The following is a 15,857-nucleotide window of genomic DNA, read 5'->3' as shown; positions in this document are numbered from 1 at the left end:
CATTATGAAGGCAATTTAATGTCACCTCTGTATGTGGGCAATCGCAATCTCATCCACAACATTTGAAGATGCCTGCAGAAAAGGACATTTGTCATTTTTGGGAAGAATCAAAACAATTTCCTCTGAAAGGTTTCAGGTTTTCATTTAAATGTGTTTTGAAAATTGCAGTGTCCTCACTTAAAAGACAGTTTCCTACATGGAAAAACAAAATAATTATTACAGTGAGTGTGTGAAATATCAGGGGTGTGATCGTCTTTTATATTCAAATTATCATTTTGAGTATAAAGTAAGATTTTTGACAGGCAAATTTGTCCTGTTTGGGATTAAAACCCCCATATGTGTCACTCCAGAGGGAGTTATTGTGTCTCTGTTTCAGTCCCATAAAGCATTAGATTGACTGGCTCTGTGTAACCAGCTGTGGACGTGGACACGCAAACACACACCCAGTGAACAATAAGTCTTTGGACCAAGAAAACAGAGTCAAGCAAGTGTTTGCATTTATAGTGTGTGTGACCAGGACAACGGGGCGCCCCACGTGAGCTGACCTGCGTCAGAGCCCTCTACATCCTGGCGTGCCAAAACACCATCATCTTTATTTTACGTAATTAATGTTTGATTTATGGTTAATGTTACACAGAGGGCATTCCAGACACACCTTAACCTGGGACTTGACTTAACACTCGGCTCAGAGGAGCATGTTTGACTTTTACTCAAGCAAGGTGCTCGACTTTCACAAGCAGGATTCGGGGTTATTGTTCCTTTATGTGCTGAACAGATTCTTTTCCTGGCAGTCATTTGGCCGGTTGCCACGTTGAGTCTGCTGCACATTCCAGTTGTCTCATAAACACATGCTTGTATGTGCGGGTTTCTTCACCTGGGAGACTCAACGAGGAGTTTAAGGGAGACCTGTAACTGAGAAAAGAAAGATACATGTCTCTCTCTCATCCAGCTTTTTTCCAGATTTCCCCTGAAATAGGTGGCATTACATGGTTGTGATGACCCCTCTGCTCCACTAGGTGTCCCATTGGTCTGCTGTTCTTCTTTGTGTTGCAGGATCTGGGTCAGGGGTCGTCATCAACCTCAAGAGCCACACCTGGGCCCTCTGTGTTTTTTGCCTGGACAGCAGCATGTAAGGTCATCCCACTGAAGACAAAAAGTGAGTGATGAAGAATCAGCATCAGTCCAAGTGAATGATGACGAAAGTGTTGTTGTTTCTTCATCTGCCTTTGCTGTTTTAAAATGAATAGATAATTGACCATAACACCCCCCATCTCTCTAACATACACACTTACATCTCACACACACTGATTCATAACCTAATTATTTATGATGATGGTAATAATAATGTATGTAGTTATTTATTTATTTCATTTATTTTAATAGAATTTACTTCTTTTTTTCTCCTTTTTTTAAAAAAGGATTACACAATGATTTACCTTCAAACATTCACAAACTATGTAAGATAAAATACATTTTTGTATCCTCATTCCCCCCTAAAACCACTCATCTCTTTCGCCCTCACACTTACACACATCCCTCTGCATACATGTTTTTGCTTGATCTCTGTTTTTCTTTGACCACATTTCCTTCAGTTCAGTCAGTTAAAGCCAGAGCTGTATTTCCTGGTTTGTGTTGTATTGTTTTGTTTCACTGTCTTTACTTCCATTGTTGCTGCTGGAAGTTTTCTTTGACCACCAGCTGCTGTTTTTTAATCAAAATGGGATTTAAAAAATCTCATCTGTCGGGATGTTTCTTACAGCTTCATCTCTTGGATGTAAATTCTTCACATACTGAAACTGATGGGGCAAAAACTTCTTTTGAGCTTTTGATTTAGAAAGATTTCCCCTTTTTTCTCCACACACATAGAGAAAATCCAGGATTGGTTGTCATATTCTTTAGATCTTGGTTCCTAGAGGGCGCTGTTAAATCTAATGGCAGTGAAATTTTCAGAACTGGGGTCAGAGGTCACCCACAGGGTCATTTCAGGAAGAAGACATTTCAGGAGGTGAGAGGACTTTTAATCTTTTTCTAATCTTCTCTGTCTCTCTTCTAGACTTTTACACAACAGGTTCATATTTATACAACTATTACCACTTAAAATTATGAAGGAAGATGTATAATTTAGCATTTTCTTAGGTAACACATGTGGTGGTTGGCTTAGTTTTATTTTTTTGGACAGGACATTATTGATATAACTTTATTTTATGCTCAGAAATTCACATTCAAGCATTCAAAGATTCATGAGGGCTTGAGTTTAGTTTAGTTTAGTTGCATACAATTAAAAGCTTCTTAAGATGATTTAAACAAACAAAAACAAAAATGTGTCAAGAGACGTCAGGAAGCCAACTTGAAGACAGCAAACAAAAACAAAGTAAAAACAAACCAAAACCCTAAATTAATATTTTACAGAAAAATACAAAAAAGCAGAAATGACAACAGAGTAGAAACCATTCAGTAAACATTAGATCAATAAAAAAATATATATATATACACATCCAGAAATAATTAATAAAACATAATGAATGAGCTTATCACTATTGTTTCTTTACTTTTATATATTTGCACTTACTGTTTTACAACCTATTTACTTATATATTCATTAATTCCTGTGATGCACATACATTTATTACATTCTGGCTTACATTATTCCTTTTTGCAGTTACTATCTACCACAAATATATTTTATTTTCTTTTACTTTCTGAGATTTTCATTACAAACAAGTTCTGTGAAACTGTTGTGCACATATCAGCTGTGCTGAGCCTCTGAAGGAGTCAGTGCGTCCTCATGTGGTGATTAGCAGAAATTACTGGATTGGTTCAGCCTCTCACTGTTGAGCAAGGTGTGTGTGGGTGTGTGTGTGAAGAGGGTGACGCACTCCCCTCTTCATTAGAAAACCTGAGCAGGCAGGAACAGGCAAAGTTCACTTGCAAAGATTACGCTGAACCGAATGGATACCACGAAAAACAATGGGACTCTGAGAGAAGGATTCCTGGTGAAAAGGGTAAGAGGTTTTTCTGAAATACACACACGGTGCTGTTGAATATGGGTTTAATCGTGTCAGTGTGACTTGTAGCATAGGAAGGGATTTAGCAAATTTAACAAAATGGTAAAAGTATCTGTATTTTTGTTTTTGGGACAGAATTTTGGCTTTTTTCTGAGACTGAAGCAAACTTAAATCATTCAAATCTAAGAAGCTTATATAATATCATACTAATGTGAGATACTAAATGCTGGCAAGACCTTTGAAAGAGAAGAGTGTTTTGCGTTTCTGAAAAAAGTTTTGATCATTTTTAATCGACTTATTTCAGGGTCACATTGTGCACAACTGGAAGGCACGCTGGTTTGTGTTGATGCCAGACAAACTACTCTATTACAAATACGATGGAGGCAGAAGAGACTCGTGTCAGAGAGGGAAAATCATCCTGAAGGATTGTGTGATAACTTGTCCTTTTCTGGAGTGCGAAAATCGGCCGGTGAGTTATTCCAGCCTCAGCTGTTACTTGTTATGTTTAAGATAAACAGAAGTTTCAAAGGCAGTGCAAAAAGTTATATTATTAAAAATCTGTCTGACTATCACTGATGAATACATATAAGTGCATTTTAATGTAGTTCATGAATGCGGAGCCTACAGTGTACTTTGTGTACCACTGGGTTGGTTATAAGTAAAATAGTGCGTCACATCATATAAAATAATAATGTTTTTTTATGTAATCCGTACCTAATGAGTTATCAAATAAATGTCGTGGAGTAACAAGTATAATATTTCCCTCTGAAATGCAGTTGTTGGGGAAGAATTATGTTCTTTTACTTAAGTAAAAGTACTCATACCAGACTATAAAAGTACTCTGTCAAAAGTAAAATTCCTGCATTGAAAAATTGACTTAAGTTAAAGTACGTATAATAAAAAAAATACATTTTAAGTATGAAAATTAAAAGTACAAAATGCAGAAATAAATAAACCCAGACTTCAAAATTATTAAAAATAAAAGAAAATGATTGAAATGTTTATCAGAAATAGTTGCCAATACATTATCTACCAATCAGCTTATTCATTTATTGACTAATTATATCAGTTCTACTTGTATGAACAATTGTTTAGATTTTTTGTTAGTAAAACATATTTTCATAAACTCTTCTTTTGTTTTTTATGCAAAAATCTGTATTTGTAAAGTAACCAGTTGCTTAAGCGATAGGATAGATGCAATGAAGTGAGAGATACATTTTTCAGTGTGGGATGAAAAGAAAAGAGTCAAGTACAAATACCTTAAATTGTTCTCAACTCCAATACTTTAGTAGCAGGAAAAAATGATTATACTCCAGTTAAGTACAAGTATGTCAAAATTGTATTAAAGTACAGTGCTTGCATACCAATGCTGGTACAAGTGTACTTTATGCTGTGTCCCCACTTCTGTCTTTTAACATGGTTGCACTACATTTTCTGTCCAGTGTTTTCCTTTTGTTTATGATTTTATTGGTAGAAACCTCAGTGAAGGTGTGTCGTCAGCGGCTGAGGCGCTCTGATCCTTTCACATGTGTTGCCTCAGGTTACTGTTTTGTCAGGACCTGATCTTCATCATCCACCAACTCTGAGAAACAATTTGTTATTCAGTTTTTGGCCAAATTTGTCAACAAGACTGAACGTCAGTCTCTTTTTGTCCTAGTTGGTGTTCAAGCTCCACACAAAAAATGGGGTGGATCATTTTTTGGAGGCTTGTTCCCGGGAGGAAAGAGACAACTGGGCCGGTGACATCACTGCTGCGGTCGACAAGCTGCGGCCAGCTGAAGGCGGGGAGGTGACAAATGAGGAAGACCCTGCTGGATCCCATTTTACCAAAGTTAATCTGAGGTAAGTCGTACAAACAAAACTTCACCCACACAGACATTTTCCACATGTTTTCCTGCAAACCTTTTGTCTCGGCTTGTTTATGACTGTTTTTGTCTTTCTCTTTGTCACTTTTGAAGCAAAGTGTTGGACACCATGTATGACGTCCACAGTGGTATCACGATGAGTGCCCATGTGGAGCAGGGCAGCACGTACAGCAACTGTTTCTCAGGTGAACATTTACAACATCTTTTTTATTCCTCTGTAATCTCAAATGCATACGGCTTTTTTAACCTCTCAGTTTGTTGAATGGGAACTGTCTGCTTGGTTATAATTCTTGCATGATGCTCAGGGATTCAGTTACTTATCTTCTGTAACTTAGGTTGTTTTCTTAGCTTTTAATGAAATAATGTTTTGAATTATATACCTGAGTTTTTAGGCAATTGCAGTTCTATATACTGTATATATATATATGTGTGTGTGTGTGTGTGTGTGTGCGTGTGTGTGTGTGTGTGTGTGTTCATAGGACCTTTTTGGATGCAGTTGCTTTACATGTGGGCCTGCACTGTAATGCATTGCAATAATAGTTTAAAAAAATTTCACTGAAATGAAAAATAAAGTAGAATGCAGTAAAAGTGGAGTAAAAAGTAGGGCATGGGATACAGTTTCGGTACGATTCGATACGATATGATCTGTAATATTGTATTTATTGTGTTGTATTATTGTATTTATATCTAATAACCTACTTAAACCCCAAATATATCCTGGCAATATATATTACATATCCGTTCATTTTTTCTCTCTGTTGATGTCCATTTTTCTCTGAATCTGATGTAATTTTTTCCATCTATCTGCTGTATCTGGTTTCAGTGTTACATACAGATGTAAACATATGTGATGTCCCTGCAGGTTCAGAGGTGGTGGACTGGCTGGTGTTCATGCAGCTGGCTCTGACCCGTGTGGAGGCCATAACGCTTGCCTCAGCCTTGCTGGAGGAGGGTTTCCTGCGGACCGTCGGCATGAAGAGTGTGGCGGCTCTCCGTACTGCCGGCCTCAGTGAGCAGTTCGTGGACGACTCCACTGCACTCTACAGCTTTGTGAGTACCAGAAGTGTTGCACTGACCTCAAGCACCTAATTGCTGCATAATGTCACACTAAGAACATTTTCAGTGTAAGTCCACATATTAGCAGGTTGAAATTGCTTTTAATCAGCATGTTTATGTTGAATCGCAGTCTGACAGTTTAAAGAAGAGAGGCAGCGTGAAGGCGGAGACGTCGCTGTCTGCAGTGGAGCTCAGTGGAAAAGTTATAAAGAGAGGATATCTACTCAAACAGGTAAACACACTGTATAACCTGATGCATCTTATTATTGTTGACCAAAAACTAAAGCACTCTATGAAATAACTCACTTGATGAAATCAATTAAATTGTGGGCAGGTTTTTCATCTTCCAAATATATGTAGCCCCAACTCATATGAAATATGTCCAATATAACAATATAATTTAATTAATTTAATCCAGATCATTTTAATGTAATACAGTTAAGATGAAATAACACAAAATACATATCAAATACAGTTAAAAAAGGGGGCTTATAAGGTTTGCCTGATGGCTTAATTAATTTGATAAAATTATTAATGCTTTATTATGGGTTTCAGGAAACGTAGACAAAAATCTTTTTTTTTTTTACAACTTATTTAATGTACAAGTACAGACTTGATGGCTTATTGCAAAGTGAGGACCCCATTAGCAAAAGAATTACCCACACTTATAAAAGCCTAAATATAAACAATGAATACTAGCCAAAGGGGGTTTTCACAACCTGGCAACCCAAAATGTGTTTTTATTTGCACTTCAACTTACTGACAACCACTTTTACAAACACAGGGACACAGAAGGAAGAACTGGAAGGTACGACTGTTTGTGCTGCGTTCAGAGCCGTCTTACCTTCACTATTATGATCCCACCAAGGTGAGTGTGTGTGAAAGTAAATACACCATTACGTTACCTAAATAAATACTGTTTATGATGACAACAGAGTCAACCCAAACAAAACTGTTGTTTCCTTTGCCTCTGCCTCAGGGCGGTTACAGTTTGACTCTGAAGCCGTCATTACTCGTAACACTCATAACTCACTTCCACATAATTTGAGTGTCATCCACTTCCTGTCTTATGTCATCTGTCAGGATGACGTCAGCCCCGTTGGCGGCTTCTCGCTGCGAGCCTGTCTGGTGTCTTCGCTGGACGATAACGGAGTTCCCATAGGTGAGTCACTGTCTGCACCTGAAGCTGCTTCAGAGGATTTTACTCTTTAAAACAACAGTTATTCAAGCAGATAATTACAAAACAGGACGAGCAATGAGAGGAACTGGTATATCTGGTTTTATATATCCGTTTTATATCTGGGAGTTACCTCTTTTTTTGAGTTTAAAAGTTTAAAAACAAAATCTAATTATCTGATGAGGGAAATACATGAGACCAAGCTCTGACTGCACTGGCCAACTCACAGGTGCGATTGTAAATATCTACAGTTGGTGTAAATTCTCATCTCACTGCATCCTCTCTTTCAGCACGATTGTGAAACCCAAAATGATGTTATCTTATATCTACAATGACCTTTAGTTCAGATGATAAAGTAAAAAGCAACACTTTTTTTTACTGTCTGAGAGCCACAGACAGAGTAGGGAAGTGATAAAGTAATGATTAATGCATTGTTAGTTTTGGTCTGTTCGTGAGATATATGAGAGATATAGAAAAATGGGGGGAAAAAGGCTAGCATTATCTTTTAAAGATCATGCAGCTGCAAACAATAAACTTAATGGGGTTTTTTTAACCATAATTTAAAAAATGAAATTAAAATGTGTATTTTGGAATCTTATTTTTTTTCCACAGACTGTGCCATTTAGCTTTTCATATTAAGTTTAATTGCACTATTTCGGCTTGATTCTCTCTGTCCGTCCAAAAGCAGCCTTATTTAGTCATCCTAATGCAGTTCTACATTACTGACGCTGTTTACTCTCCCGCAGGTGTAAAAGGCAACATTCAAGGCAACTTGTTTAAAATCATCACTCAGTCAGACATACATTACTTCATCCAGGCTCCGAACAACCAGGACAAGATGGAGTGGATCGATGCGATCAGAGAGCAGACAGGGAGTTAAAACTTCACCTCCTAACATATCGACTCATTTATTAAGAAGAAAAAAAAAGACTTACATTCTGTGAATGTTAACTGTAGCAACAAACAATGAACATGCAATTTTTTTTTACATGAAAGTGTTAGTGGTCATAAAACATTTCTGCTCATTTATCTCAGACATATCTGTGCTTTCAGCTTCATTATTCTGAATTTTAAAGTTTGTGAAATGTGACTTAAAAGGGTTTTAAAAGCCCCACATTTGTAGCAATTTCTCTGGCAATCACACTGCATAATGTATTTTACAAGATTTCTTCATGATTAAACACTTTTTTATTCACCACATATAATCCACTATTTTTAATTTGCAGGTGAAGGTTTTCCTTAAAATAATATTTAGTTATATAGTAAGACTGTAATATGTAATAATGAATTACCCAGCGGTTCCAAACCTTTATGGCTTGATTTCTTTAAAAGAAAAAAAAAAACATGGCCAAACTTTTTAAGGAAAATATGCCTTCCAAACTTCTAAACATTCATGCCATTCAACAACATGCCTTCTAAACATAATTTTCTAAATCGAAAACATTTTTTGCAATTTGTGCAGCGTTTCTTGCCAAGTTGTTCATTGTGTTTGTTTTTTTCCCCAAATTTGCCAATTTGCACAGGATTCAAAGGTTCAATGTAGCTCAAAAAAAGTGACAAAAATACAGGTTTCAAATGGTTAACTTGGTGAACGCTGCAGAAACCTTGAGCGAAATATTTTATACAGCTTTTTGATAAAGGATCAGACACCTAGAGGAAGTACAAGTAGAGACAAGAAAATCCTCGGGTGGTGTTTCTTACAATCATCAAGTCTGATTTGAGGCCAGCGGCTTCCAGAAATCACAGACAGGCACTCCCACTCAGCAAGCTGAGTCGAGCCTTTATCTGAGTGACTCAGGCTGAGCTGGTGTTGGTTTACAGGCTCTTTCCAGTGAAATCATTAGTGATACAATACCTCAGTGTTATTTGATCCTACTGTAGCATTGGTTTTGGGAGTGAATCTCCACAGCATTAGTCGACCACAAGGCGGACAACAACACAAACATAACAACAAAAGTGATTTATTGCAGTGAAGTAAAGCCAATATGAAACATTCACATAATAAAAAGTGCTCAGGGGGAAGAGAAAAGTACACAACTCAGTGGGCAAAGCTGATATCAATAAACAGAAAGTGTGAGCTAACCTAAAATCCCTCCAGCTGTTTTAGTCTGAAGGCAAACTGAGAGGAATGATCACTGGCATGCACTAATGTCGGCTAACTCGTTTTACATTATTACACCTGTTACAGTACTTAGTCGGCCACAGAATGACAATCAGCTGATTTCAGAAACATTCATCTTCATGCAGGCGCTCGTAAACGTAAGTGCTTTCAAAGGTTAACCCCCAGAGAAATCAAAGACAAAAAACGTCTGAGATTTTTTGTTAACGCACAAAAGACGGATGCGGCACTCCTTCTGACGGCAGTGACACATCACGTTTGTGCAAAGGGAAAATGTTATAGCTTTTCGACCACATTTGCTTTCATTTTGAATCACATTCCTCAGTTGATTTTAGACATTTAAATAATGACTGTTACATTCAGTCATTATCTTCAAGTCCCCAAACAGGTAATCTAGTGAAGGCACTTTGTCTTTACACGTGATTACGAGGCAGGTTTTACTTTGTTTTTCCCCATCTTGAGGTTAATCATTCACTCAAAAAGTAGCTCTATTCTAACTATTGTACACTGTTCCCAGAACATCCTCATGTTGTTGGTCTACGAGACGCTGCTGCTAGGCCACCTTGGTGAGCTGTAGGTCTCCAAAGACTCGTAAGGCAGTGAGGGAGGCGAGCCGCGAGAGCCGGTGGGTGAATCCACATAGAGGCTGTCCGTCCACCAAGATACGAAACTGCTGGTGCTCACAAACGATCTCCATCTAACAGACAGAGGAGATAAAGGAGAGGCTCAGTCAGTTATATTTGAAGGTGCATATATTAGCCTAAAATGTAAACAAAGTGCACAGTCCCATTTAGTAGAAGAGTATGCAGAATGATGGGTATGAAATATTTAGTGGTGGAAGAAGTACTCAGATCTTTTACTTAACCCCTTGAAACCTGGATCGATATCATTTTTCCTGTGTTGCATTTAAAAAGCTTTCACAAGCTATTTGACCTTTTGCGACCTAAGCAAATTGGTTTGATTTTTCTTTCGAAAAGGTGGAAAACTGCAATGACCAACTGGGCAAGAAATGTCCCACAAACTGCAAATAAATCAGTAAAAGTTAACAAGAAAATTAGCAATGTATTAGTTTTTGAAAATAGGGGAGAATAAGGAAATTTAAAAAAGGGAAAAATGTCCTGAAAACTACATACATTTTTTAATATATAATTATGCTACAGAAAAAATATGATAAAATAGCCTATAAAAAATAAATAATTTTTTTTCTTATTCATTTTGATTTTCATGCTTGTTTTTGTTTTTCACTTTTTTTGGTCTTATTTTCAGTTGATTTTCTTGAAACTTAAAAAAAGCTCATTTTTGGGCCACATCTGGTTAGGTAACTAATTGCCTTTTCCTCATGCTTTTGAAACAATCAAATCAATTTGCTCAGGTTTTAAAGGGTAAAAGTAGCAATAATACAGTGTAACATACTCACAATTAAAAGTTCTGCAATCAAAATCTTACTCAAGAAAACGTACACAAGTACCAGCATCAAAATATACTTTAAGTATCAAAAGTAAAAGTAATCATTATGCAGAATGTCCCATTTCAGAATTACTGTATAAATTACTGCATTATAATTACTGATGCATTAATGTTTTCATCACTTTAATATTACAGCTGGTAAAAAATGAAGAGCTGCCATTAACTGCGCTATGGCTGGGGAGTTTGTATATTGTATATGTATATGTATACATGTGTGTGTGTGTGTGTGTGTGTGTGTGTGTGTGCATATATATATGTTTGACAAAGAAATCAAACCAATTTTCAGTATACAGTATATTAGGTAAAGTAAAAGTACCTTGAAGGATTCTCCAGCTGCAAAAGGAAAGAAGGAGAGAGTAGTTTCAGGTCTTCCCCACTTCCCAGCCAGGCGGGCGTTGCGTTGGACGGCTTTATCCATGAAGCTCACCTTCAACTGAAGTCCCACATCCCCCTCTGTTTCCTCCTCCTGAGGTGTACTCGACAGAATCACCTCCATGCTGCTCAGACACACATGCGACATCAGGGACAGACAAAAAGTTTACAAAGAAAATACTGACACAGCGGACTTAACTAAGTACATTTACCACTTAAATCTAAGGTATTTAACTTGAGCGTTTTTGTCTCATGACACTTTATACTAGTATTCCGATACACTTTTTTGACAGCTATTTTACTTTACAAATTCAGATTTTTGCACACAAAACATGTTAAAAGGTATTTCATGATTCTAGCTTTTCAAATGTGAAGATTTGCTACATTTTTTTTGTTTTAATTTTGAGGTGAGGACTGTTGGTTAGACAAACAAAAGCATTGTTGTTGTAGCACCTTTGGGCTCTGGCTCATTGTGACAGTGGCCTATTTATCACAGTTTTCTTAATTTTAACAAACCAAACAATCAGTTCATTGGAGAAATAAGATGTCATGATAAAAATCATCATTTGTTACAGTCCGATATCTTGGGTTTTTTTTTAAATTGAGCACCATCTCAACCAACTACAAGAGTAAAATCCTACTTCTACAGATACATAAGTAATAATGATAATAATAATCTAATGGTATAGTATATAATAATATAACAATCACTTTAATGAGCACTTTTACTTAGTACTTTTAATATATTTTGCCCATTATACTTACATATTTTTTTAATCATAGTTTAACAGACTACTCTCACAGGGTGGTATTAAAGTAAAAGATCTAATAAAATACTTCCTCTGCCACTGCTGACATATAACTTTTCTGTCTGTCTGCTGTCATTATCTTCTTCTGATGAATTAGACAAGGTTAAGAATCTCTGTACATTCTTTGGAGAACAGTGACATCTTCTGGTTTTTATTACAACTGTACTGTAATGAGGCATTTAATGAAAACAACTGAAAAACGAATTGATTTTTGATAATGAGTTTGAACACACTGCAAAACTGGGAAATATGTAGAAGGCACATTGGCCTATTCCTGCTGGAGAATTTCTCATACAAAACATTTACATCCAACTCCCAGTAAAGAAAAGTACAATTACTGTTCTATATAGTTTTGAGGTATAGGCTACCAGTTTAATCCAGTGTTTCAGTTTTGTATTATGTTATATGTCTACTGCTTTGCATAGGAATATTGAGGATGCACTGCTATACAAAACTATCCAAAATTATATATTTAAATGTAGGTTATCCTAAACCAGCTATATCTAGGTATTACTCACATGTCAATGCATTAATACAACACTAACAGGAGCCATTCTGCATAATTTATACTTTTACTTTTAACACTTTAAGTACATTATGTTGCTGTCACTCCTGCACTTTTACTCAAGTAACAGTTTGAGTCCAGGAATTTTACATACAAAGAAATATTATTACAATGTCGAATTACTAGTTTTATTTACAGTAAGTAAATGATTTGAATTTATTTATTTTTATAAAGTGATCACACAAGGTTATCTTATTAGAAATAAAACCCATATGCACCCAACAAACTCAAAATTATTATTTTTTTAAAATGAGAACAAAAAAGGGAAATAGATCATGTAAATGAATGAGAAAAAAAATCTATCTAAAAAAAGCAACCCCCAAAACTCAAAATTATTAAATATTACAAATGGAAAAGACATCAATGTTTATCAAAATAGTTGGCAATTAATTCTCTGTTAATCCACGGACACAGAAAAATACTGGTACAAGTAAAAGTCCTGATTTGAAATTATACTCAAGTAAAAGAAAGTTAGTATTATTAGGAAAATGTACTAAAGTAAGCAATTAAAAGGAAAAGTATCCAATGCAAAATATTTTTTTTTTTATAAATAAACACATATAGCCTACCAAAAAAACAGCTCAAAATTATTTTTTTAAAAAGTAAGAAGAAAAGAAAATCACCCCAAAACTCTAAATTACTGAAAAGCTCCGTCATGTTGCATTCAGTTGCCTATTTAAGGAAAGAGTAAAGTTCTGATTCACATTTTATTTTTGCACAGTGTGTTTTCTTTTGTGCAGCCAAATTATCATCTTCTGGACTTTAATTTACGACTGAAATAAGCAGCTGATGTTATCAACCAAAGAAATTCCGGCGTGACTGTACAGATTTCATGGGATTTTGCAGCTCTCCCACGCGCATTCACATACTGACCTATAATTAGGAAACGCGCTGGCATTACAGAGATATTTTCCCAAAACGGGGACTTTCTGGGTGGTTGGCACATGCACAAAAACACAGACAACAGCTGTCTGTGCGCTTCAAAAATCCTTTTTTGGACATTTTTTTCACTCACTTAAATTGGCTGCCACGTCATGTGCGCAACAGTATATCAGTAATGTTTAAAACGCGAAGTGAAAACAGGTGTATGTACTTACTTCTTGGGTTTTTTGTTAATAATTCCCATAACAACCAGCTTCATTGAAGGCCGCAGCCCACCCTTTATCTCTCCGGTGTACTCCCCCTGTGAAACAATAGAGATGTTTAGATGAGCGCTCTCACAGGATGAGGCCTATACCGCTAAACACACTCAGTTTATTATTGCATTGTTGTCCTTTATCATGCAGCGCTGAGGTCTCAATCTTGCGCTCAGCTGCAGCTTCTGGCCCCGATGGGAACAATAGCTTTATTGATCCGCATCCTAAACAATCAGTGACTCAGCTGGACAAACTGTATTCCGTTCAGTAAGACATGCAGGAGTCATAATTTTGCAGAATCCATGCAATGCATGCCATAAAGCCGACAAAGTGCGCGCAGCTACATACATTTTCTTTCTTGTCCTTTTCTTCCATTCCACTCAGGGCGTGATGCGGTGTGGAGGTTTGGAGCCGGTGATGCCAACTGAGCACTGACTGACTCTGCCTCCAGCTGGCAAACCCCGCCTGCACCACGTTGTCATAGAGACAGGCTCCCAATTTGGTGGTAGTGATGGTGGGAGACAGGCAGAGAGGGAGACAGAGGGGCATACATTACGAGATGAATAGACACATGTAAGCTCAGCGCCAGTGATAAAAGAAGTATCCAGATCCTTTACTTAAGTAAACGTAGCAGCTAATAGCCTATAACCACCCTGTGAAAATACTCAAATAAAAGTGAGTACAAGTGAGTTTCAAAGTAAGAATAAAAAACCCTCAAAAATATTAAAATCAATGACGACAAAAAAATATTTTTTTTAACAAAAAAAAACATAAAAAAACTCCCCAAAAATTATTTAATAATTATTTCATATTAAAAAAAGACTTGTTTATCAACAAACTCAAATTTATTAAAATAAATGACAAAAAACACAACACCCCACTTAAATTACTTTAAAAAGAAGAATAAACAGCAACTCAAAATCATATAAAACCCCAAATTATATGTATTTGTATAAACTGTTTGGTTAATAGATTTATAACAAAACATCGTATCTGATAAACTCTTGTTATGTTATGATGCAAAAACCTTATTCTGTAAAGTAACTAATGATGTGAAAATTATTGATTTATCCTTGGTTGCATCCCTCACAGTGTTTTTAATGCTGCTCTGTCGCTGGTTTCAGTGTGCAGTGACTCTGTTTCACATTTCTATGTAAGGACACTGTGTGCTGCTTCCCTTTAAAGCCGCAACCTTTAACATGATGATGCCTTCACTTATCACGGTTCTGCTCGTTCAACTGGGAACTCACTATTACTCCACAAAGTACGATATGATCCTTTCTTTAGATCAGGGGTGTAGCAACAAATTATATATTTTACAGTGTCTTATAGTTGAGTGTCAAAAGTGTATGTTACCTTGAAATTTGTGTCTTGTGTTATTATTGTGTGTGGTTTTTTTTAATGTAACTGTATGTTGTAATCTTTTTTTTTACCATCTTTATTAAAAGCCTAACTAGAGACAGGGGTTTGAAATTAGCAATAGCTATAATATCTTTATGTTTTGGAGGACATGGTCTTGTTTCTTAACACTAATACAGGCTCTCACTCCACTGACGATGTTCTCTAACTTAAAGCTAAAGTGCTTTAAATCACCCCTAATATTTGTTTTGTACTGAATTAAACCACCTCTTTCATTCTATTTCTAAGATTTTAAAAAAAGCAATTAAGACCTCTCAAGTAATTGGTAAATTTAGATCTAATTAAAACAAATAGGCTGTATATATTTTGATTTATTTCTCCCTTGTACAATGTAATGTTATCTGGATTGTTCTTTTCTTTCTGTTGTGTCAGATTGTGTGTCAATGTTTTTCATTTTTGTTTTATTGTTTTCCATTTATTTTTTCTTGTATGTACAGTATATTTTAAATTGTTTCAGATGTAAGGCTAAAATGCTAATTTGTATGTTATTTTTAAATATACCTTACTCGTGTGCAATGTACAGTTTATCTTGAAAAATGTTATTAATAATAATAATGATAATAATAATAATAATCTCTATATGTGAAACATTTACTACACCTTTTTGGAACAGGCTGTACTACGTTAATTTGCATTGTCCCTATCAAATACTCTATATAAATAAAATAAACAAAGCCTGTTTTATTTAACACCCTACAGATACAGATCAACCTAACAAGTTAAATAATGCTCAAATGTTTTGCAGTAGTTTGCCAGGTTGTTCATTTATGTGCCTTCCTGTTTTAATTTCAACATTTCCGACAGCACGCGAAGGCGAAAACAACGCCCCCCTCGTGCCAACCTTTGACCAACCAGCGGCGGAGAATC

At 36.0% G+C, this 15,857-nt stretch overlaps 2 protein-coding genes across 4 annotated transcripts; one reads left to right on the top strand and one right to left on the bottom strand.

Moving 5' to 3' along the window:
* The first annotated feature begins 1,073 nt into the window (after positions 1-1,073).
* Positions 1,074-8,308, top strand: plek2 (pleckstrin 2). 3 transcript variants are annotated; one of them, XM_088087653.1, is made up of 10 exons: positions 1,074-1,156; positions 1,951-2,005; positions 3,310-3,474; positions 4,663-4,847; positions 4,964-5,055; positions 5,733-5,920; positions 6,057-6,158; positions 6,711-6,794; positions 7,010-7,088; positions 7,850-8,308. In XM_088087653.1, exons 3-10 carry the CDS (start codon positions 3,352-3,354, stop codon positions 7,981-7,983), a joined length of 987 nt encoding a protein of 328 aa, XP_087943779.1. In that variant the 5' UTR covers positions 1,074-1,156; positions 1,951-2,005; positions 3,310-3,351; the 3' UTR covers positions 7,984-8,308. The 3 variants fall into 3 exon arrangements, with proteins under 3 accessions (XP_087943779.1, XP_087943778.1, XP_042356000.1); XM_088087652.1 differs by lacking the exon at positions 1,074-1,156 and adding an exon at positions 2,892-3,002 and having other exon boundaries at positions 1,962-2,005; XM_042500066.2 differs by lacking the exons at positions 1,074-1,156; positions 1,951-2,005 and adding an exon at positions 2,668-3,002.
* Positions 8,309-9,048: 740 nt separating this feature from the next.
* LOC121953579 (galectin-related protein B) lies at positions 9,049-14,061 on the bottom strand. The gene is made up of 4 exons (XM_042500744.2): positions 13,920-14,061; positions 13,533-13,618; positions 11,006-11,186; positions 9,049-9,919 (listed from the first exon to the last, which is right to left on the bottom strand). The coding sequence occupies exons 1-4, from the start codon at positions 13,944-13,946 to the stop codon at positions 9,776-9,778; spliced, it is 438 nt and encodes a 145-aa protein (XP_042356678.2). The 5' UTR covers positions 13,947-14,061; the 3' UTR covers positions 9,049-9,775.
* Between the last annotated feature and the right edge of the window lie 1,796 nt (positions 14,062-15,857).

This window comes from Plectropomus leopardus, chromosome 14, assembly GCF_026936395.1.
Source record: "Plectropomus leopardus strain MGB_pleo_1.0 chromosome 14, ASM2693639v1, whole genome shotgun sequence".
Lineage (NCBI taxonomy): Eukaryota > Metazoa > Chordata > Actinopteri > Perciformes > Serranidae > Plectropomus > Plectropomus leopardus.
This window is presented reverse-complemented; position numbering and strand designations above follow the sequence as displayed.